Here is a 25377-nt window from a genome sequence, read left to right as displayed (position 1 = left end):
TGCAGTAAAGATCTCCATTGTTTCTCTATGCCCATGGGTGCACTTTGACCCTTAGAGCCATGCCCAGGTCTCAGAGTGGTGTGTGGTTGCACAGGGCTTGGTGCAAGCATAGCTGGTGAGGAGGAAGGGATTTTCAAAGGGGGTTGCTGTCAGGCTATGACATCATGGCCCTGGGCTATGAATGAGGGCATGCTTTGTAGGCAGAGGTGATATGTTTCATTAACTGAAGTGATAAAGTTGAAAAAAAGCCCAAAGTTTGGGTATGATATTTCTGTGTTTCAGATATCTCATAGGCAGTCACAGCCAGTCAGGGTATGATTTATTGGAGTTCACGTGGGCTCCTTGCTCAGTTATGGCCATTCAATCAGTCCTCTCCCTCAAGCCCATGGCTGATGGGTGCAGCCACATTTCTCACATCACTAAATGAAGAAGTGGGGGTGGTATTCAATAACTTTTCTCAGTGCAGCCACAGTGCTTTTTCAGCTGTTTTCCAGCTTGGTTCTGTAGCCAGTGCTTTGGTCACATGCCCTTTCAGCAGCGTTTGCTGTGACTCTGCTACTGAAGTCTCTCATTGCAGGATCTCCCACAGCAGGACAGGATTACACATCCCCTGGGGAGATGCAGCTCCTACACCAAGTAACTGCCACACAACATGCAAGAACCACAGGAGAACAGTTTTTATCACCATGCTCCTTTTACACCACGAAAACAATTTCTTTTTCCTTTGTTTCCTTCAGTACAGCATGACCTTCCATCAGCTTCACAAACCAAGCAGGGCAGAGGTAGTGAAGGCAGGTGAAAGCAAACTTATTTTGTTTACGCTTCCTCTGACTGCCCAGGCTTGTTTGCAAAGTAGCCCATCTTTGACCTATGGTGTGTAGAAGGATCACTCATCTCCCTTTCTAAGCAAGGATGCAGGGAAGAGCAGTTGTTTGCATCTCTGTTCAAGTAATTGACAATAAAACAACACCAACAAAAGGAGTTTGTGCAGATCCATAAGCTGAATATGCCTGTCTGAGCATACACTGACCTAACCCGTTGCTGTAAGGCAGTGGCAAGCCCAGCAAACACCCAGGCTCCTTACCTGAGCATAGGAATGGAGAGGAGTAGGGGCTGGACAGGAAATGCTGGGGATAGGACCGTGCCAGCCCCTCGTCCTCTCTTCTGGGGCAGTGCTGTAGCATTCACACAGGATGGGCAGTGCTTTGGGTCTTCTCACTGCACCTTTCGTCCCCTTCTCTCCAGCATGGCCTACTCCCCCTGTGAGGGGCACAGCCCAGCTCTATGCCCTCCCAGCTCCAGAAAGGTCAAAGAGGTGACCCCCAGAAAAGCAGAACAGGACAGAGACAGGTGGAAGCATGGAAAAAGAAAGGAAAGAAAAACTTTCTCCATGTAACACAATAATTTTAAATATAGTCTTTATGAAAGTACAATATATATTTTCACATATTTTTTTCAGATTAATTCCAGTTATTACCTTCATATTACATATTCTTTACACATCCAAACCAACAAGCAATAGATTCACATCTCAAGTTCAATCAATACTCTTAATCTCAGAGAAAGTTAGAGTGTGGAATTGGACTTTCATCTTTACTGATGGAGTTTCAGGCTTTTGTTCTTAGATAAATAAAATTGCCTCCAGCTGAGAACCTCCTAACTGAAGTAATGGAGATATTCAGAGATAGTTGGGAAATCTCAAAGCTTTGCTAGTTTTGCAAAAAGAAAACAGAATATACACACATTTCCCCCCTTTGTAGAAATCACATAACTTCTAGTTTGCCTGTTTTCTAAAACCTGCACCCATTATAATGAGGGAATATTATTTTCCTCAGCTTTAGGTTAAATGAACTCCAGTTGTAATCAATTAAAAGTTATTGAAAAACTGTGTAAAGAATTCAGTTCTGAAAATAGAGTGTAAAGACTCCCAAATATGAGAGAGCTCGTGAAAAATAACACAATCCCCAGCTCATATTGTATATTAAGATGTACAGTTCACTTGCTAACATCTGATGCCAGGGTCCTAAGAAGAAAGCAGTATCACCACAAACAAGGCTGGAAGGGACCTGAAGAGGAGATCTTGTCCACGTCTGCATCTGACAGTGGGACCAGCTCTACCAGTGCCATCTCTAATGAGTGCTTGGCCAATCAGTCCCAAAAGATTACCTGGGTGGAGACTGAGCAGCCTCCCCAGGCAGTTCAGAGCAGTATTTAACTACTGCTGCTATAAGAAGGTTTGTTCTGATCCCTTAATCTGCCTCTGTAACTCCATCCCTTCTCTCCTAGTCCCATTCACAATGGGAAGAATTTATTCCTTCTCTCTTCATAGCCATATCTTTAATATACTGTTCTCATACCGCAGTCTCCTTTTCACCAAATGAAGCAATCCCAATGCCTTCAGCAGGCCTCCAGGAGCAGTTTTCACAATCTCTCTGTTCGCTCTGCAGTTGATCCACGTTTTGCAATTTTTGTGGCAATTTTTGGCTATAACTTTTTGCTAAAGTTTTACCAGCACTGTATAGAACACTTGGAAAACATCCCAAACTAAAGGCCCATGTGTGTAACCCAACATAAAGTATGCCTTTGTTTTTCAGAAGCATTTAATTATTGTTGCATTCAGTTTGTGATTTATTTTTCCAAGCCTTTTCTGGACTACTTCTTCCCATCCACTCACTCCGTGTCTGTATTTGCACAGTTAATATGTGAAGACTCCATTCCACTGTCACTGCCCCAGTGGCTTATATAGGCTAATGCATAACTATTAATTTATAATCATGCTACAAAATGAAAGGCAAAACCATCTTCTCAGAAAGAAAAGTTAGAAATACCATTTAAAAATATTTTGCGCCAATAAATCATGTTTGATGTACTCGTGCTTACAGAACAGTGACTTTAAAAAAAGGCTCTGTCAAATACTTCAGAGTGTAATAGTTTGCCAGGAGAAAATGTAAATCTAGATTACTATGGCTGTAGTGAGTGGGGGAGGGTGGCACATTGAAAAGAGAAGTGAAAAATAATAAGGGAAGAATGAAAGGGGGAGACTATCACTTGTCTAGAACAGTTTTCCTACTTTGCCACCCCACCATCCTTGTTTGTTTGTTTTTTTTTTTTAATTCCCCTTTACTTCCTTTCAGACATAGCAAGGCACTGTTGTGGATTTGGGCTCATGGGAACTAAATACAGGAGGACTCTAAGCACCACAAACCCGAAGTGCTTGCAGCCCTCACTTCTGCAATATTTATTTTGAACATGCCAGAGAACCTATCCACTTTGCAACTTTTAGCCCTACAAATCTCTTTATTTCAGGGTTTCCTTCCCCCTTTCTTCAGTAGAGATGATGAGTGTAATTGCCATGGAAAGACATAGTGATCTAACCCTCAGCCTGAAGCCCAGTCTCAGGGCAGGCAGGGAGACCAGAGGCTGCTAAAAGTTATTTAAGTAAGAGCACATTTATCACCTGATTTCTCTGGTAAGAGTGACAGTTGTGGTGCTGGGTTACTTGTTCTAGTTCAGAGAGAGACTAAGCTCAAACTACCATCCATGAGCAACCCTCCTTTAAAGCAGATAAGGTGCTGGGTCTTACTAGAGATCACAATTCCTTCTCTTGCATGAAAGGCTGTCAAACACCAAGCAGGGTGGGTAGAGCAGGAAGTGGAAAAATAAAAAGTAGTAGCACAGGAGAGACATTAACTACATTTCTCATTTTCTGACTAAGCAGAGTGAGCAAAGTTTGAAAATGCATACTCCTGTAAGCCTTTTAAAATTTAAATACCTGAGTGCATATGAAAAAGCATACAAGATAAGAATCAGAGACAAAGCATTTAACATCCCACATGTATACTTTTACAAAGTTACAGCATTTTTCCCCTCAGATAATCCATTTTACATTCCTAATTATTTCTGCACTGTGTAAAATATGCCTGCATATAAAGTTTACAAAAGGCCTCTTTTGCACAATTTAGACATATATACAAGCCAAAAAAACCCAACAGTTTTTTTTATTAAAATGTCAAGTGCACAATTAGAGGTTGTAAAATACTTTTTTAATTAAAACAGAACTGTGTGCAAAATTAGACAAAAAAAGACTTTTTTGCTATTTCAAAGAACATAAGAGGTCAGAATTTTAGGTTGAGGCTAAACTATGTCTATGTTAAGAGCAGCTGAATACTTTATCAAGGAGAAACCCTCAAGGACTTCCATGATTTCAACACCTGTGCTCTCAATGAAGGGCTTAGTGGTCTGTGTGTGCATGTTTGAAAACTGTGCATCAACTTGAACACAGTTAGAGATCCATCTGCTGATTTCCAGAGTTCTGGTGATTTTTTTCTCTTGAGCACAACTGGCTTGAGAAGCCGTAAAACTGGGAATGTAATGATAATCTCCATCTATGCTCGCTGTGTTTGTTCAAAACATCAGAAAGGGTGGAGGAATCTGCACGAAAGAGTTGTGCAGGTCACTGAACACCATGATAAAAGCAAATATTTATTTTTTGATTTCCAAAATATCAAATATTTGTTGAAGAACCCAAAGCTTTAGTTTTCACCTTACACACACAGGATTTCAGTGACATTGCCTATTAAGATAACAGTGCTTCACTAGGAGTATGCCAGAATTAATGCAATTATCACATGACCTTTTACCTCTCAAGGTGAAGTTTTACAGTCAACTCCAACACAGCAATGCCATTACTGTCCCTCAGTGTCTGGCAACCCCCATGGGATCTTCCAGTTAGATCAGCTTCCCAGCCTAGTCACTGCATGGCAACACCCACCACAGACAAACAGCTGGGGGTGGGAAGCTATGCAGCATAGTTTAGGCCAGAATGCTAATGAGCACCTAATCATGGCCTCAGACTGTCAGCTATAGGGATGGGGTTTAACTTTATCAGCCCAGACAAAAGCCAGCCTGTTAGCCAACTACTTGAGATGGTCACTTCTGCAAAGCACATGCAAAAGCAGCACACTTTGAGCAGGTGACAGTGAGGTGATGCTGCAGGTAAAGATTCTGCCCAGAAGTAGATTATACCCTGGGCTAAGTTACCTTTGCGTCAAAAGCAGGAGAACGAAACAGAAGACTGAGGGGAAGCTGAAGAATGAACAGAGGAAAGAAAAGGGCATAAAAGTTCTTTGACTATATGTTTTTAAAGGACTAAAGATTACAGGACCATTTCTCATAAATATATTTCTATACTTTCCTCTGAGACTACAGTACATGATAAAGCACCTGGTGCAGTCACTAATACATTGCTTTGCAGTTCAACTTGCATTTTTCTGCACAAGTGCTTTCTGGGTGACTTTACCCTTTGACTGTTCCTATACAGAAGATCAAGTAAACCAAGCTTGAAAGGCTCAAGTGGCCTGATCAGAAAGCTCACAAAGGCAAGAGAGTAGCTGCTGTTATACAAACACAGTTTACTTCATTGCTGCAATTTTACATCAGCACGAGGCTTAGAAATCAGATTCTGTAGTTACCTAAGAAGGTAGTTCATTCTGCCTAACCAACACTACATCCTAGTGCATTGCTAGAAGTAACATCATCTCTGCACTTTGTTCCACAGAAGAAACTGTCTCTGAGGATCTTTCTCTCAGTACTGGTATTAAAGCTTGAAGTAGCATGCATTTGAAGCCCTGGGAAGCATGTAAAGCAGCAGCCCTTACAATGACTGGAGTAGTCAAAACCTTTTAAATGATGGCTTTAGCAGCCAAGGCTTTATACACTGCAGTATGACATTCTAGAAATAGGAAAGAGACTAGCTGTGTTCCCAGGGCAGCAAATGAAAAGTTATGTTGAATATGGTGGTTATCTGAAGCAAACACTATGATGCACCCAAAACCCATCTCCTGGGGTTCATATCCTTACCTTCTCTAAGGAAGTCTAACTGCTGGGGCCTTTAAATGCAAATCCATTCTTTGGACACTGTCCTGGCAGGATCATTTGTGTGTACAAGTCCATCCTCTGCTGCATACTACAAACACAAGTTAAGATAGAAGCAATCAGAAGCCAAACTAGTGCAGAAGAGAGCCAGCAGCTGGCTATGCAACCTCAACCTTTCTTAAAGCCCTGGGCAGACAAAGTTCAGGTCACAATTAGACATTCATAATGCTTCCATCACCACAGCATCAAGAGCAATTCAACAACAGAAACCACACTGGGGTAATCAGCCTCCTCTAACAGCACAACACAGGGGTGCACACAGTATTTTGTTGAAGATCACTGCCTCCAGACCCTGGCAGTCACAACTGACTGGTCTCACGAGAGTGTCCCTGGAGATCAGAGATAAACACATCTCCTGCAGAGCCACACACAAAGTCTCTAAGGGAAAAGTTAACAAGTTCACTACTTGGAAGATTTGCATAGACCACTTTTCCTTCAAGTTGTCCTAATACTGAAGGATGACACTGGCTACTCCTACTTATTATACAATTTTAAGATGAAAGTTAAAAACAATGAAACAAACTCATTCCCCAAAGAGCCCATACTTCTTGCTCAGAGCCACCTTGACAATTTTGTTCTATCTCCTGAGTATGGCTTCAAGCACCTACCCATTTCCATCACCATTTTCATGCTATTCCTTAAACCCAGAACAACCTCTTCAAACTACACTAGAAAGGTAGTTCCCAGACTGCCTCCACTTCCGTTCTCCAAATTCAAGGCTATGAAAATATCATGAGAAAGTTTCTGCTGGGCACTATCAGTCTTCCCTTTGCTTGCTTATATTTGTGTTTAAATCCTTAGCTAAAATGATATTTATGAAGACTGACTTTAGCCCAAAGGCTACTGCCCCAAGATGCCTTGTGGAAGACTCCTCCCTCACTCCCCATGAGACCTACAGTGCTAGCCTATATTCCATCTCTCTAAGTTAAAGTTCATCTTCTTGAGTGCCTCTGCAGCTTCTAAGTCTAGTAGCTGCATTTGCCTCCAAGCATGTGTTCTCACCAGTTTTCAGTCTTGCCCTAAGTTCCCACCATTTGCAAAGCCCTGGGTCATCTTTATGGAGCACAGTATCGAAGGGGATAGTTTACTCACAGCAAACGACAAACAAATCCAGCAGAAAAGCCATTCCTGGACACAGCATAAACATGTTTGTGGCTTCTCTTCAAACAAATCTTTTCAAAGGGTTTCACAAAGCAAATGAAATTCAATGAAGTTTAACATTGTGAACAACTATCCGTGTCTAGGAGAGTTGCTTTTTCCATTTTCCATAGGAACTGCTTATAATGCTTTTTTATCTCCACAGTTTTGTGTTCCTGGGTACCTTTGTGAATAATTCTTCACTAAACAGCAGAGACAGTCTGATGCCAAGGACAAGACTTGTAATCATTTCTATCAATTTTGAGCCTATTGTCAGAAAAACAGCTGTAGGAAGGTTTTATGCTGTAGAGTAGCATTTTCATACAAACTCATCACAACACATCTCACTAATGGTTTCCTGCATGCCTTTTCCATGATATTAATAGCCATACCAATCCCTAAAAAATATTACCACAGTCAATATACCTATGTACTACTCAGTTTCTTAAACACAAGATCCAGGGGTCACCTAATGACACTAATGAGGCTGAAAGTAAGTCTTCCCCCTTCCATTCAGCTTTGGAACTTATTGCCATCACATGCTGTCTCCAACCCCATTTTTTTTAAAGTAGCTACAGAGTAAGGATATGAACCCATGGCAGATATGTCCATCCACAGTTTGGATGTCAGATCCAGGCCAACAGTCTCTATTACCTATCTGCCAAATATACCTGAGGGAGGAACTCTCCAGAGCTGCCAGCAAGGCAGTATTTGCTTCCATTCACTTCTGTTTCATGGACTTTTTAGACACAGCATCTTCTGTGGTCAATGGCAACTGTGGGATAGTAAAGGTCAGTGCCATGAACAAACGTGCTTGTCTTGCTTTAAAGCAATATTAATGCCACAACAATATAATTTATTCAGGAGTAATAAAAATTCTTTTCTTATGCCCAAAATACTCCATTTGTAGATGACAGAAGCTTTGATATTCTTTGTCAGGTCTTTCATAGCCTTGTTCCAATTGCCACAAAACTGTAGCTACTTAACTGTTTTGTTTTGAATTGGCAGTTCCAGAAAATGAATTGGCAGTTCCTCTTTTTGCTAAAATGCCATGTAATCCACATGACTATCCATCTACTGCTAGACACTTGTATATATATGTAACATTTAATAAAAAAAGAGAATTATTTTGCTCTTGGATTTAGTGAGCAAGATGCACCCCTCGAGCCTATTTGCACCTGCACAGCTTTATAAAAAGAGTGTCATTAACATTGGGTCCTTTTGGCCAGCCATCTGAGGCTACCAGAAAGGATAATTTGTGCATCTGAGGTAACAGAGAACTTAAGATATAGAGTAGTTTAAGTTTTTCTAGAATTCTTATGAGAACAATCCCATTACTTCCAAAACTAACATGAAGAGTAAGGAAAGAGACCTTTTGCCAGCTTTCTTTGCAGAGTTCTTATTAGTGGGGATAAAGAGCCCAGTCCCCAAAGCAGACCATGATGCAGCTTTCTTAAGTAAACTAATTTAGTAAGTCAATACAGAGGTAGCTTGTATCACCACTAAAAAAAAAAAAACAACCACCACCAAACCAAATATCAAACAACCCCCTCCAAAAACAACAACAACAAAAAACCCAAACAAAGCACCAGAAAACAATGAGACAGACTCCTTGGGCAATCTTGCTTTCCTTCTGAAACACAGCTACAGCCCTTGTCTTTGGGACATATCACTGTTAAACTGAAGTTCCTCTGCCTCCCTTTGCTGAGAGACAGACCACAAGAACTTGCAGTAGTGGCCATGACAGCTTTACCTGGTGCTCCAGAGAACAGCTTTCCCACCATCTCAGCCACTTGGCCCTGCTGCTGTGCTTCCATATGCTTTCCCCTCAGCTTTGGTGGGACAGCATTTGCTGGGGCAAGAGCACTTCCCTTTCAGTTTTCTTCCTCCCCCTTTTTTTTATCATTCCTTCTACAGGGTCTTTCTCTGTTTCAAGGAACATGGAAACCTGTTCAAAACTAGCTATTCAGCCTGCTGGCTCTGCACTGCAATGGTAATTAGCACTTGCTAATTTGTAACTCCACCTTGGAGATAAAGGTAACAGCTTCAGCCACAGGTTAGACTAAGGGAGCTATCTGCTCCAATTCCCTTAAGGAACTTCGGGACTGCTCCCAGCCAGGTCTGTGTTACCCCCAGTCTGAGGGGTGACAACCTCCTAGAGAAACAGCAGTGACTTAGAGTGGTCATGTTTCCAGATGGAAAAGCAGGCGATAGAGGAGATGGGTAGTGTGAAAAGTGAAAAGTGTCCAGAGAGGGATACAAGACAAACATTCCAGTCTATCTTCCCTAATTAAACAAATTTCAGGAACAAATACTTGCACATCTTACATCAGGTCAGACAGAATTTCTACGGTTGTTCTTAGTAGTTGCATATCATTATATAATGACGCAGTGCAAGGATTTAACTCTTAATACCTATCCAGTTCTTGAAATCGTTTCCCAATGCAAACCTCTTTTCCTTATGAATTGATCCTTCTTGGATCTAATCAGGTAGACTGGATTTTTTTTCCAATCAATATTTCTGAGATTGTTGTATTCTCCAAAGACCCTCAAAACAAAACATAATTAAATTTCAGAAATCAGTTTTGGATGCAAGAACAAGTTTTCACATCTTCTAAAGGTTGATGTTGGCATCTATACCCTTAAAGGGATCCCAAACATTGATCACTAAAGTATGTGGAAACATTGAGGATCACTGTCTCTCCTGATTTCCTAACATTTTTCCATTATACATTTGCTTAACAGATACAAATATCCAGGAGGAAGCTGTGATTTATATTACAAGTGGGTGTGAGTTGGGAGCAGTCAGCACACATAGCCAAGCAGGTTTTCAGATCTCTGCCAACTATCTTGCAGGTCAATCAACAGAACCACAGACGTATCCAGTACTATTTGCACACAGGAGCAGATATGTGCCTAGACACCATCTAGAGGTTTCATTTCTCTCCCTGCAGATTTTCGATCCCTGTTTTTCCTATGACTTAGTTCTCTGTAGTCTTGAAAAATTTTTTGTTTGTTAAGTATTAACTATTTTCTGCTTTGTGATAACAGATACTGAAGATAACCTTTTCTCAAGCTACTGATTGACAGCTTCTATTAATTTCAGGACTCTAAGACAGGTCCTGTGTTGCAGGATAGTCTTACTGCATATACCTCACTGTAATACACAGGGGAACACTAGCAGGCAAAGAAAACTTGTCTAACTCATCCACTAGCATTTCAAGATTAAATTATCCCCCCCTTTGTGAGGTCTAGGAAGCTCAGCAGACCCTAAGCAGCTCTGCAGCACCCCAAAGTCAGATCCTCTGACTGAAGCCAGCAGAAGGACCAGAAAAAGCAATGGACACACATCATCCATTTTGACAGATCAGTCCAAAATCCAGTGAACAGCAGATTTTTTCAGAGACTGTAAGGGATTTTCAACTACTTCTTTGGCTGGCACAGGACATGGGTATAATGTGCACATATACACAAGCTTGCAGCATAATGCCTATAATGTTCATTGCTGGAAAGCAGCCCCAAATCAGGAGGAAATGCAGCTTTACTATAAGGCTTTTTTAGAAGTGGTTCATACAAAAGTTTGAGAGAAGCAAAACTAGTGAATTTTGTAGTATAATTACCAAAGTTGAAAGTTTTAGCATGGTACTTTGTTCACAAAAACTAACAAGACATGCTATTAGCAAAAGTATTTACATAACCAGAATAATTTTCCTTTTCCAAGACTGAAATGTATCCATTTAAAGAAAGGTCATGTAACTTCACAAATAGCAGGAGTAGCAGCACTAAACCATCAGGTCATCTGTTAATCAAATAGAAACATTTAGATCCCCATGGCTGCTGTTTAATCATGGACAAATATCACAGACTCTGTTCTCAACAAGGAAGACTAAAAAAAAAGCTTTCAGGTCTAAGGAGCTTTATTCCAAGATCAACCCAACTCTACCCCTGGAAACACCAAAAGCCCCTTCAGTACAGATGCCTTCCCCACATTTAACCAGATAACCTGCTGTCCACTCCATCTGACTACAGCAAACAGCTTCCCAGCTGTGTAAGTTGATGGTAGCATGATGACAAGAAGCAGTGGGAATGGAGTCAGAAACACTTTCTGCCCTGGGTAGTGTTGGGACTTTTAACACACCCCATAGAAGGCTGCTTCTGAGTAAAGAGAAGTATCCAGCAATATATCTTTGTGCCCTGAATAACCTGAGATCACTGCAGTGTTTAAGAGAGCCACTTGCATAGATGACACACATGCCTTGAGGCACAACAGACAGATCTCTCCCACCACTGAACTGTGTTGTAAATAAGTAAAAGGAAAAACTACACTCAAACTGATCTCTGCAGCAAACTTGAGCAATGTTCTAATCCCTCAGACTAATCCAAATGTTTTACCAGCTAGCAGAGGAAAAGTCAGAAGACAACAGTGAGAGCTGCTAGCTGAAAGTCAAGTGATTCAGTATGTTACACAAACAAAAGGAAGAATCCATGGTGCCATTTTGTATGGTGGGTTGAGTAAGTCTTGGACACTTGCTACCAGCAGAAACATTTTTACAGGCTTACCAACTTGGAAGGAAGGTGGAGTTCATTTTGTTTTTTCATTTAAATAATTTTACTATCCTGATATACAGATACCTATTGATCCTACAGATACCCACCTTTCTGCTGCTTTTCAGACACCATGGTAATTTTACTAATTAAAACCTACGAACAAAGGGATAATGACAGTCTATGGAGGCATGCAACAATTAATCTTCCCTGTTAATGCACTGCTCCTCCAACAAAATACAGCAGTAGTTCAAGGCACCCCTGCTGTTCTAATCCTTGGCAAGCTACATTCATTTACAAAAGTGAATCATTAAGTGTCCCACCCAAGAAATCATTCCGGTGACAAGTTTGCGCCATTAACTAAACAGTTGAAGTTATTTTGACAAATTCATGATGGAAACCAGCTCAATATGAGCAAGGATAGGTAATGAAGAGTTCCAGATTCTGCCACTTGATGTAAACATGTGAACTCCATCTGCTGGACAGCAACTGAAAGCCACCAGTAGGCTTTTATGCCCAGGGAGCCCATTCACTGCAGATGTGATCTCATGCAATCCAAGCTGACATAGTTAGTACAATAATAATAATAAAAAAGAGTGCAAAGAGTCTAAGAGCCGTGGTTCCGAGTGTTGCTATGATGCTGTGAGTACAACTAAGCTGATGAAGAGGTTTTGTTTCTGGCTGCTGCTGTTATCCATCTGTGACAAAGCTCCCAGGCTAAATACACATATGGTTGTTTCCTAACCCAGTTCTGTCAAGTGATGCTGGTTAGCCAGACAGAGATACACAAACAAAGCTGCTGGCAGCAGCTCTGACTACTATCGCTCTGATCCAGCCTACTTGTTTCTAGTTTTGCCAGTTTTAAACTCCATCTAACTTATTGGTGCTTCAATATAGACCTGAGCAATGACCAAGGTAGGAAAAAGCCTCACTTGTTTTCCATGATGATCATTACAGAGGATCTGATCCATCACAGAGAACAAGTGAGTTTTTTCTAACCTTAGTTGTATTACTTTTACACACCCATACTTCTGTAGGTATGCATACATAAATATTAATGCTATATGTATGTTGCACATGTATATACAAGTTGATTAGTGTATAACAAGAAAAACCACACCTAATCCATAGCAGGAAGAGATGGAAGCAGACAGATGAGAACACTAAGATTACTCTGTATTTCATTGTGCAGGAAATGTCATAATCATACCTTTATTGCATAAAAAGACCTTTTAATTTAAACCACTCCAAGAGAGAGAACCATATACACACTGGCACAACAGGGAGATAACCCAAACCTAGCCACTATTAGACCAGCACAACTGAATACAGCTAGAAACACATAGAACAGGCCCACGCTCTCAAGCAGCGCCTGTATCTCAAGACAAGTACTACAAAGGTGTGAACAAACAAGTTCTCCTACACACCTCAGTTCAACAGCACAAGAATTTACCATAGGAGACAGAACAGAAGAACACTTTTCTAGTTATTTTCAGTTCAAGGACTTCCTGAGCCAGGTGTGGTTTCTATGTATTCACTAACTCACAATGAATTTCCTGCCATGGAATTTACCCAGTTTGTTTGAACCCACATCAGTCTTCAGCTTCCACATCATGTTTTGGCTGAGTCCTACAAGCACACTACCCACTGAGTAAGAAGCTCCTCTTTCCACTGCACTATTTAAAGTACTGTTAACAAAGTACAAATTATAAATTTACTACTAGAGGTATAGACTTTGACAGATACTTTTGAGGTTTTAAAGGTAATGCATAAAAGTGATAAAAATGGCATTAGAATTCAATAAATACAGCAAGAGTCATCTGTTTTAAAACTGCATACCCTGTAGCAGTAGCTTTCAAGTTTGTATATGGTAAAAAGTTCCTGTAGAACATGTTAGCAATTGCCAAGTAGAGCAGTTATTCATTACTTTCAATGTACATATAGCACCTAGTACACTCATTTATTCAGGATTAGATAAAGAAAAACTCCTCCCTCCCATGAATCCTATTGTTCTTTCTTAAAAGCCTGGGACTAGACAGAGAATGAGACCACTGATTTGCTGTCAGAGCATGTTGCCAGATATAATTACAAGCTGAAGAGAGATATCAAAGACTGACAGATCCCGAATAACTTGCTCTCCCTCCTTTTCATTAGGAATTCACTAAAGCTATTTTAATAGCTTAGAAGGCATCCATTTCTTTACACAATTGGGTTTCATCACCAAAAGCTATAAGAGCATTAAGAAGAGAATAAGACTCATCATTAAGATGAGTCTGAGAGTTTCAGGATTTCTGATAGATACTGAAGACTAAACCAACACCTGCCTCTACATTGTTGTGTGGAAAACAGAATTGGATTATTATAAAGCAACTTGACCTTGCAAAACACAAGTGGTAGAACCTTTTGGCAGCAGGTCAAAGAAACTTTCCTTATTTCCATAAGTATTCACTAGTTAGATTTATGAACTATTGTCTGATCATTAGCCACCAGCTCTGTATTGCTTTTCCATGTACATGCATTTAAATGGATCACTTAGTAGAGAGGATACCCCATTCTTTCCTGCAGCACATACTTAACATTTTTGGAATTAGATTTCAGAATCAGAAGATAACATTTAAGAGAGTTCTGATTGCTACTTCAAAGGAGCCCAATTATTTATTGTATCCTTTACAAAGCAAAGAAACTTGTCTAAAAAGTAACAAAACTTCATTTTTTAGAAAAAAAAAGCCCAAAATGTCAGCAACAAAGGATCACTACATCTACTGGAGTATATACAATTTGTCTGTAGATCAAACATTTACTCTGGATAGAAAAGCAATAGTCAAACACTGAATCTCACAACCAGGAAAGAGGTCGACTCCAGAAATTCTTCCTTACTTTCTTTAAGATGGAGGTACTTGCAATTGGCACAGAAGCTATGTAAGAATGGTTTCTTAAGAACAGCGAACAGCTATCAGTTAGACAAGAATATAGAAAAGATATTTAGGGACTTGGGGCTGACCAGTCTGTAACCAACATATATGCCCCCAGCCCAAGCAGCCAGCAACAGGACTCATATGGGACCCCATTCAGTGAGAGATCTGTGTGGAGCCTGACACTAAGCTTGCAGTGGCCAGTCTTACTATTTTAAGAAATACAACATGTCAAAGTTATAACAAAACTATTATTGCTACATTTTCATGACATATAGAACTGTTATTGAGAAACTTGGTTACATTGCCAGTGCAAGTTTGGAATTTTATTTTTCTTAATCTTACATTAATGAGGCTGAGTTTGGTAACACATTATCATAACCATAAGACAGTTATTGAAGGCATTATAAAAATTAACTCATGAGTGAAGAAAACATTTTAATAGCAAAACTACAACAGGCAGCTCACAGACATATTGGTTTAGTGTAAAGTAATAAGAAAACCTTTGTCATCTTACAGGTACAGGAGAGCCCATATTGCTTAACAGCTACCTAAGTAGCTATTCAGACCCTTCTCCAGAGACAAAAAAACTCAAGTTCTTTAACAGACTCCCTGACAGATGATGAATGGCTTATGGCTTATAGGTAACATGGCTCTTTCCAAGGCCTCATGACTGCAGAGGGCAAATGCTATTCAGAGTTTTTGTTCTGTTGAAAACAGTTAATATATCCAGAAGAGCCAAAAGCACTTTGTTAGAGGTGTTTGAGGTCAGGAAGAATATATGCCTCTATATGCTTTACATATGCATTCAATACAGATATGCTTCAATGCAAAACTTATTTCTAGAAGTAAACAGTTTTCACCAAAAAGGTCAAGAGTTAACTTTGGTAAAAAAAACAAAAACAGGCAGAATTTCAGAAGTTGTTAGGGCAGACCTCCATCTACCCATTCTAAAGAGGGGCCAAGGGCTTCTTTATAGACATGGGAAGGAATACCACACACATCAGTTCCCACTGAGGGCATAACAATGCAAACTAACAAGCTTAAGAGGCATGTTAGGTAGAAGGAAAAAGAAAAATCAAAAATATCCCACTTAAATGTGCGACCTAAGTTTAAAACAAAAAACAAAACCAAGTAACCAAAAGCAGACAACAAACAAACCAACTCCAAAAAACTATGGCTACCTGAAATACTCTAAAACTTGGAAAATCCTTAGATATCCTTAATTTTTTTCCCTGAACAAGATACTGAACAAGTTGTTCTTGGTAACACAAGCCTTTAGCAGAGCAGACAATGTTCTTTTGTGAGCTTTGTGCATTTGCTGCAAAGAAAGACTTCTTTGTTCCTGCTTGGTTTCTCCTCTGCTTTACCTGGGGTAATATGCTGTGTAGTTCATGAAGAGCTGAGCCCCAGCAGGGTAGTAGGCTGTGGAGGGCTGGAGTGTTCGTGGGTTGAGGAGCATGGATGGCTGATACAGAGCAGCTTCTGTTGGCATAACTGCAGCAGGAGCGGGAAAGGAGTAGGAAGGGGGTGAAAGGCCTAAAGGGAACAAATGGAAAATAGATTAGGAACTCTTGAATTCCAGAGATAACAGACCATACATACACAACAACCCTGCAGTGTGTCAAGAGCCTTCACAAGTTTCTCACTCCCTTACTCATCACAGAAAATAAATCTGAGCCACCAACATGAGCTGATGATAAATGTTGTGTCCACCCCCCAGTCAAAAAGCAAAGTCAGGAATACACTAAAAGCCACCTCTTGCTCTGAAAACAGGGTATCTTTCTGAGGAGGAGGTCAATTTTTTTTGTTCAGGTTTAGATTTTAATGAAGTCTGTAGTCAAGAAGTATGAGACTTCTCCACTGTAAGAAAGAAACTTCCATGATAAAGATCTAACATCCTCCAGGAGAGAGGACACTTTCATCCAGATATTCTCCATCCTTCAAACATCTGTCTTCAATTAATCTACAGCAGATCGAGCAGAGTCACAGCTTTGCAGCTTCAAGTGTTAATATCAAGTTTTAAAATAACACCAAAGTGCACTTTGTGGTGTTGCAACAAGATGTAAGGCCCTAAATGAATTCTCACTGATGAGAGCTCACCCTCCTCCTTTGCCATTCTCTTCTTTTGTTTCCCTCTTCTCCTCTCCAGTGTCATAAAGGTGAATATATAAAAGCTTTAAATAAAGTAAGCCTTTATTTTTGCTATTCAGAGTTAAAAAGACAGTCAGCAAATATTGTGAAGTGGGGCAGTGACAGAGCCAAAAATCCTTATCTGAGGAATACATCACCAGCATTCGTAGTTGGAAATGGGAACACTGCCACCTAAGTGTTTCTGAAGTTTGGGACTCTGCCCAAGAACCTGTCCTAGGAGCTCAGAACATTCCAACCCCTGTCTGGAACAGCTGTCACACATAGGACTACATACTGCTGATCCCTGCTCAGGATACTTTCATTGAAAAAAAAAAAAAAAAAAAATCTCTAAAGGATTAGCTGAAGGTCTACTCGTACTCCACAAGAAGCCACTCCCAAGAAGTTTGCTGCCATATTAGCAGCTCTGACTAGGGTTTAGAGGACATTTCTTAAAAAGTCCAACAACAATAATACATTTGCATAAAGAGAAAGAGAAAGCTCCTACTTGACTACCTTGCCATTTATGATTTTGGAAGCAAAGTATTATTTTTCCCTTAGGTTCAGATGTATGTGGCACATATGCTTAGTAAGTTAGCCCTTAAGCTCTTAAAGCATTTCTCCCAAACATGGCCCAAAGTCCATGTTCATCCTAGTAGTTCTGAGAAGCAAAATTTAATAGGAAATACACTTTCTGCAATTTTCTGAGGGCAAAGCCAGTGTATTTTACTCCCAACACAAGGAACCTCGATTCTGTACAAACAATAAAAAGGAGACTGGATGTGGCACTTAGTGCCATGGTCTAGTAACCACGTTGGTAGTGGATCAAGGGTTGGACTTGATGATCTCAGAGATCCCTTCCAACCCAGCTGATTCTATGAAAGGAAGAGTTTAGTCGGTAGTGGTTCAAAAGGCAGAACACTTGTGATTAAGTCCCAAAGGGGAGTATTGCCTATTCATAAGTTAAATTTTGCAAGTAAAAGGGGAAGGGCTTTTACTTGGCATGTTCACCATGATGAAAAACATAAATGTAAACCAGTTTAAATGGGAAACAATTCTTTAAGGTCTCAGCAGGGCTTACAAATTACTTTCCAGAATCACCACTCACCCCAACAACGTTAAGTTTCACAGAGGGGAGGGAAAAATTGCCAATGGAAGAGCAAAAGTAGTTCTCCAGTCATAATAATTCACAACCAAAGGGAAAAATAATGATTGCAAGCTGCTGAAGATTTAAGACAAAAAGACCTCATTTTAATACCCCCATCTGACAATTCTTTCCAGGAACCAGAATCACAGTCAACAGAGCAGCTCCAACACCTACCCGCACACAGTGTAGAGTATTGACAAGACCCAAGCAAAACTTACATGGTAACTTACATGGTGGTGGGGACAAGCCATTTCGATTTAAAGTGCCCCCCATTAATACAAAGTTCATCTCCTCAGCAGAACATTGAAAGACTTCAACATATCTGTCCTTCATAGTCTTCTTATGACACTTCTGTGCAGCCAGGAAAGCTCGATCTGCAGATTTCATCTGAATAAAAGCATCTCCTGACGGACGTCCCTACAAACAAGGCAGACAAAAAAAAAAAAATGTTTCTGTAGCTCCCATGAAGGAGCAGCATAGTCATTAATATATTTATTTCTGAAGTCAAGTACAGTCAGTCAACCTGAGACCCATCAGCATGTTTAAGTTCTCTCCAAGGTTTTTCCCATTTGTGGTAACTTGATTGTATTTATTCACCTGTTTTGATTAAGCTACACTGTAACTTGAGCCATGTTGCTTCTATGTTTAAAAAAAAAAAAAGTGATTCCTATGGTACTTTGGCGCTTTGAGACCTGCTCTTAACAATTCAGTAAGAATGCAGAATTGGAAGATCTAATCCCCACCTATTACCTATGACTTTGAAAATCCAAAGATAAATACGGTCAAATGCCAAATGTTAAATGATTTTTTAAAAAAAATTTAATCTTGTGAAGACCAATATGGGCTGGGATGTTTTATAAGGGTACTAACTAGGCTAAGGTTTGCTATGAGCTTTTTGCAGAGGAAAACAAAACAAAACAGCAGTTTACATATGTAGCTGTAAATGAGTGGGATACACCACTGGGAAGAGTCATTTTAGCCACATGCAGCTGCTGACTTGAAGTAGCCAAAAGTAGAGGTAGAAATCTGAAGCCAGCTGTAACTTCAGTTCTGGGCCAGTTCTTCTTGTTTTGGAGGGAAGAACAACTTTATCACCATCTTTGGTACAGTCATTTGTGATTAGAGGGTTAAACCAGAAATAGCAGGTGCATGGAGAAGGATACAAATCTAATCAGGCAAAAGCAGTATCTGGGGAAAAAAATTGCTGACAGCTTTGGGAAGGGCAAGGGTTGCAAACAGCCCTCGAGACTATATGCACACACCAATTTCTTCATCCAGGTTCTTTCATTACTGCTGGCAACGACTGACACTTCTGTAAATCATTATTTGTACTTTAACATCTGCATAATTTCTTAGCCTATCCCAGCAGTGCACATTTGTTATTATTTTTCGGCCTTGGCTAGGTCAAGTCCTCACAGACACAAGAATCTCCTTAGATAAAGAGGTACTGAAATAACTATAGTCCCTTCTCCTCCCCCATATTCCCAAAATACATAAGCCCTACTCCAGGACAAGAAAGTATTTTGTAGTTTTGGATGACACTAAGACTAAGTTGAAAGAATTTTAGAACCACCAGTTTTATACCACAATAATCAGTTTAATCAGTTATCAGTTGAACCACTCAGAGCATCTCCACAGAGTGAAAGGAGCTGCCAACTCCTCCTAGTCACAAGAGTACAAAGATGAAGATCCCAAGAATGCACAATCCTTTGTCTAAAAAGTTCTGGTAAAAACTTCTTCCAGAAAACAGTGGCATTTCACACTTCAATGAGCTGTTAAATCTTGGTTCTTAGCTGTGACTGTTTAAAGAGAGAAACACAGTGCAGGAAACCCAAAGCTTCAGCTTCTGACTTATGTCATAGGAAATACTGTCCCTAGAAGGCTGCAGTCCCATTTGTCCTCAAACATATCTGATGCACATTGTTCAGCAAGGCAGGGGCAAACCACTCCTTTGAGAACTAACATTGCCCACACTTCTGTTTGGAAGGCACTCTTTGCCTGGCACAAGAGGAATCATGCATGCTGTTGAGCAAGATTCTTCAGTTCAAGCCTCCTACAGTGCAGGATCGCAGCTGCTGCTCCAAGAGCACCAACCCCTCCAAGACTGTGGCTTGGCTTTCAGCACATGGGTCTACAGCAAATGCAGCAGCTTACCCAGCAGAGTTCAAATCATTTATTGCCAGTACACCTTTAGAGGAGAGCTGGAGGCTCACTAATACCATTAGTGCCAATCCCAAAGGTGCTTCCCTACTGATATCCTCAGAAGGACTGTGTTCACATATACAAGCATTTGGCAGATATCTGGAAATATGCTGCCTACCAACCTGGTGGTTCAGTACCATGTGAACTCCGTGGGTCCGAATATCCGTAGAAAACTCTCCCAAGAACTCCAGGATGTCCTCTATAGTAGCAGCATAGGGAAGACCACGCAAACGTATGCAGTCTCTGATGTTTGTGGGAGGCACAAATTGTTGAGGTAATACTGGAAGAATAGGAGGTGTTGGAAGAGGAATGAGAGGTATGGAAGAGTACCTGTTCAGCACCTGTGCAAACAAAAACAGAGAGGTTACAGGAAGCCTCCTTACTCATTCTTCAGAGGGACAGAACATAAGCCTAGTGCCATTTGTTTTCACTCACTGTTTTCGTTGCAGTATTTTAAGAAACAAGTGAGCTAGATTCTGAGCTTAAACCACAACAGCAGTGCTTAGAATTCAAATGTTTTAAAATCAATGTTTTTTCCTGAAAAACAATTTTGTTTTTGAGAATTTACTTGAACTGTTAATGTAACTCTCAGAAGATATCTTAGAACATGAAACCTGCATTTCTACAGTATTTCTACAGTATTTTTATTGTGAAAGTATCCTAAGACATTCTACCATCTACAGAGTCATGGTGACATTTTTATCCAAAAATATCTCCTCTGCAAAACTTCAGGAGAATCTGGGAACTAGAAGCATATTTCACTACCAAACACCCGATTTGGGATGCAATAGTCCATTGAAGTAACAGGTGGCATTGCTGAATCACAGTATCTGTGACAGTCACACTTTGAGATTTCTTATTAATAATTTTAACAGTAAAAACCCTGTCTAGTGAAGAGTTCTCTGAATACTCAATCATTACTCTCGAACTCTAAGCAAGATAAAGATTTATTTGCATTTATACAGCTACCAGAAGGCTTTACTAAAAGAAATATATGAGAGCACTTGAGAAAAATACAATGACAAGAGTGAGTGTTGCAGCTCTGCCTTATCATTAGTGGCACCTTTTAAACATGACATTGAAATCTCTACATATTTGGGAGGACAGAGCTGCATCATTTCTTGGTTACAATGACATGGTTATAATTTGCACCAGAGATGACACCTTTTAGAATCACATTTAGAAGTTAATGGCCTCAACTGAAGCTCCACAAGTCTTTGGAGACTTAAACAATCCTCTCAGCCCTATTTCCTTTCCCTAACAGCATAACTGCGATTAATAGTGCAGCAAACTGTTAACACCAGACTCTTCAGGTCCAGTTTCACAAAGTCATGCCACCCTCTGCTAGGTAGCCTGTGCTGGTAGAAGATGACAGACATCTGCCCTTAGAGGCAATTTGTAAGACTCTTCAGACACATTGCTCTGAAGAGGACAACTACATCAAAAAACTCTGCTTTTCTGTGTCAGTGACTAAAGAGAAGTCTTTTAGATCAAGATTTGTTGCTAACACTCCTTCTGAATAGACCATCATTGGACTTTGTAAAATTCAGTATCTGTAGTGTAAAGCACTAGACTCACATCAACTTTCTGCAAGGCTACTGGAAGCCAAAACCCCAAAGGTTTGTATATATGAATGAGAACATCCATATACCATAGTCTTACATTTTAAGGAAGCAGAGCCTCACAGAAATTCAGACAGTACTCATTCCAGCAAGGGTGAAGAGTGAGAGAAGATAAAAGGAGCTGTCAAGTCATGGCCAACTAGTATTTGCTTTCACTGCTGCCACTGTGGAAGTTTGGATAACAAGAAGCCAATGTTTGCAAAGTTTGCACCCACCTGCTGAACTTCTGCTGCAGTGCTCCTGAAGAGTTCAATGTACCTTTTCCCCAGCAAGTCCTTATGCTTTTTCAGTGCATTTTGTGCGTATTCCTCACAAGCAAACAAGACAAAGGCATCCCCTGTCGGCCTACTGTCAGGGTATGTGACAAACAGGACTCCCTCCTTCCCTCCTGTTACAGGGCAGTGCTGGCCAAAGAAAGTCAGCACTTCTTCTGTTGTTACATTGAAAGGAAGACCTCGCATCCTGACAATCACTTGATTTTCTTTTGACAAGAACTGTGCAACCTCGTTGGAAGTGCCTTTAACAAGAAAAAGTACAGAAGCACTTAAGTCCAGGTAACCACATAAAATCATGAGCAAGTCTGGCATAGCTGAGTCCTGCCCACAGACAGTTTTTGAGCAGGTAGAACAGTATTTGCCTCAAAAGCCAGGAAATATGTCCCTCTGATAAACTAGATATATTGCAGAAGACACCTCCCATTAAAGTATAATAATGTTACTCCATCACTTAGAGGATATTTCTCCTTATTTGAAAGGAAAATAAGTACTTGCAGTGTTCAAAGTCCAAGGAAAGCAGTCTCTGAATATCTAGTGTAACCAGTACCTGTGCTACTGTGCACTTCACCTTTCTAAATTTGGAATACCTTCAGCATGCACTAAAGCCAAAATATATAGCAACTAAGTATCTAGATAATTGTGCTGGGAAGGAAAGTTGGAAGGGCATGTTGAAAACAGCTCAGGAATTTCATCCTATCCTGATAGAACTGTCAAAGTCTGCCAATTCTACTTTCAGTACTTTTACGAGAAGCCCAGTGATACTCAAAACACGACCCTATCCAAAAGGTAGCTGCTAACCAACTTCACATCTTAATGCAGTCCTTTCACTTGCAGCTCCTGTGCTGTGAAGTTTGATTGCACCAGACGTGCACCGTTCTTCACCAACATCAGTGTGCAGTGGTTTTACTTTGGCTAGTGTAACTGTTACCAAGCCTATTGGTGAGCTATTTAGTTGACACTTAACAGCCTTTCCAACACTAACACCTCAAACTCAGATATCCAGTTAGTCACTTACAATCCCCAGAACAAATCTCTGTCAGGGACCAACAAGGACCTTAAGGTACTATTGTAGATATAACAGCTTATTGGATCTTAATTCAAATTCTATACACTTTCAGACATAAAGGAGATGAAAAGAGACCAAGGAGTAGTTTGTAGAGCAAATTTTGCTGCCTTTTAATTATCAGCAAATATTTCAATATTCCCCTTCAATAAGCATTTCCCCTAAATCCTCCCCATTATGTTTGAGGCAAAGATTTGATTTGAAGAAAGTTGGTCCCACAAATCTCTTGTATTTACAGTGGTTTGGTTTTATGTGCAAATCTCCACAGCAACAGTAGTCATATTGCTTCGAAAAACTACTCTGGTTTCATTTTTTCAGCAGTCAATAACATTTAGATCCCCACAGTTACGATGACCTAAAAAAATTAAGTTTGTATAGAAGATCACTTTGCCCAATCAAATCCTGCTTTGACAGGCTGCTTCAAAATGGCAAGACTGTGGAAGAGAAAGGTTGACAGAAATTATGGAACATCTTTGACTTCTGCTAGCAGAGTACATAGTAATCAATACACGAGCCAACTTGTTCAAAGACAGAAAATGAAAAGTCACGTTCAATGGGAGCAGTTCAAAGCCAAAAGTTAGTGATCCCTTTTCGTCCTGTAAAATTACCTCCTGCAATTTTAAGGAAGTCTTCACCTGTTGCCTTGTATACCTAAAGGAAGAAAAGAGAACATGTGATTGGCATGCAATTCGCACTCCTTTTGAGAAGAGGATTTCAAAGCCAGTGTCACACACCTCAATGTATCGATTCCCCATGTGATGCTTGTGCCTTTGTAGTGCTAGATCTCTATGCTCTTCACTTACGAACCTCACAAGAGCCTCCCCATTCCTTCTACCTTGGGCATTGAGACAGAGTGCAGCACCGCCCCTGCAAGATTTAAATCAAAAGAGATGAAACTCCGTGACTCCCACAGCTGAAGCACTACAATTGTACAGGTAAATTCTTAGCTACTAACTTGGCAATATTTAGGCCTTTGAAGAATCTCGCTATGTCCTGGTCAGACGACTGCCATGGCAATCCTCTTGCTCGGATAACAGCATTGTCATCCACAAGTTCCATCTTGCTGCTGCAGGCACAGAAACAGGGAGAGACATTTGCCTGTAGTATCTGCCACACACCACCCTCTCTTCTTGCCATTTGTGTTCCAGGGACAGGTTTCTGTCCCTGCTCCATGTCTACTGGATGGCAGAGGCTCAAGTGCCACCACCATCGAAAGCCACACCATAACTGAAAGCCACTCCTAGGTAAAGTCTCTCCTAGGGAAAGTTTGTTTTGTTAAGCTGCTCCATTCCCAGTTCCCTTTTCCTGCTTCATCACATTTTCTCTTTGACCTGTCATCTCTTTGATCATGTTCCCAATTTATTTCCCTCTCCTGACATCATTTGTGCTTCTCCATTATCTGAACAAGGTTCCTGGTATAAAAATCAAGCACTTGCTATTCTAATCTAGGTAGGTGAAAATTGAAGCAGAGCAATTAGATGTAACTGAGATTAGTGCTTATTAGTTGTACTGTGACAGTGTGTTAAGAGCCAGTCACCAGCCAAGACCAAATCTGTTCTTGGCTGTACTCGGCACACACAGGACTCCTGCCCCAAGAGTTGAGCTGTAACATTGCTTGTTCAGGCCATCACCATGCTACTAGGGACTAATATAGCTAAAGGCTACATTGGCTGCTTAGTATGGGAATAGCTCAGCCACAGAAAGCCAGGCTTAATTGGTCATTACCGCAGTCTCTTTTGTTCTCTTACTCGTTAAAAGTGTCGATTACAACAAAACGCTCACAGCTACCCAAGGCTGCCTTTCTGGCTACTGCAAGAACAGGTTTTTGCACAGAAGAGACAATGTGATTGATTAAGCAGACCAAGGGCTGTTCAGTAGCAGAGGACTCCCTCATACAAACGGGCTGTGGTATGCCTTTTTATAGAAGGGTCATGTTTCTCACTCATATTTTAATTTCTCAGGTGGCCTTTCTGTCTGTAGCTGTCTGTCCCAAACTGTTTCCCCTTGCCTCTTAATTCTGTACTTCTCACTATCTCAAATAAGATGAGAATCTTCCACCTCACCCCAGAATTTTGTTAGTGAAAAGGAAAAAGCTTAGAACAATGCTGAACATAATCCCTGAGCTAATCTCTCTGGATACTTTCTGTCAATCTTCTTGCATTTTTTTCTTGTTTCTTTTGACTCAGAAGTGTCAGTATCATCTACCATTATGACAGATCCTTAATCTGGAAGGGGGAAGTAAGTATTTGTGGAAGATGGGAATATAAATAAAGTCAGTTTAACACCAGTCTCTATGATATTGCAGAGGGAGCATCCAGCAAACCACTGAGAAAAATCTGTATTTATACATGGAAAGAGCACAGTTACATTTAAAAAACCCAAACCAAACAAAAAAGTAGTCAAAAGCAGA

The 25377-nt window shown here is 40.4% G+C and overlaps 1 protein-coding gene across 4 annotated transcripts in view; it reads right to left on the bottom strand.

Moving 5' to 3' along the window:
- The window catches only part of ESRP1 (epithelial splicing regulatory protein 1), a 46289-nt gene that overhangs the window by 8528 nt on the left and 12384 nt on the right, over positions 1 to 25377 (bottom strand). The window contains exons 7-15 of one of the 4 annotated variants that reach the window (XM_051785267.1): positions 23923 to 24033; positions 23702 to 23834; positions 23576 to 23618; positions 21845 to 22146; positions 20130 to 20348; positions 18024 to 18222; positions 15899 to 16067; positions 5860 to 5965; positions 1474 to 4431 (exon numbers count right to left, since the gene is read on the bottom strand). In XM_051785267.1, the coding sequence (XP_051641227.1) occupies positions 5875 to 5965; positions 15899 to 16067; positions 18024 to 18222; positions 20130 to 20348; positions 21845 to 22146; positions 23576 to 23618; positions 23702 to 23834; positions 23923 to 24033 (1267 nt within the window). In that variant the 3' untranslated portion in view covers positions 1474 to 4431; positions 5860 to 5874. Of the gene's footprint in view, positions 1 to 1473; positions 5966 to 7768; positions 7847 to 15898; positions 16068 to 18023; positions 18223 to 20129; positions 20349 to 21844; positions 22147 to 23575; positions 23619 to 23701; positions 23835 to 23922; positions 24034 to 25377 lie in introns of those variants that run through there. The other 3 variants (XM_051785268.1, XM_051785269.1, XM_051785270.1) reach the window with 3 other exon arrangements.

The sequence above is a fragment of the Manacus candei genome, unplaced genomic scaffold, assembly GCF_025592945.1.
Source record: "Manacus candei isolate 608988 ecotype Guabito, Panama unplaced genomic scaffold, ASM2559294v1 h1tg000019l, whole genome shotgun sequence".
NCBI lineage: Eukaryota > Metazoa > Chordata > Aves > Passeriformes > Pipridae > Manacus > Manacus candei.
Note: the sequence above shows the minus strand (reverse complement) of the source record. Positions and strands in the feature narration are given on the sequence as shown.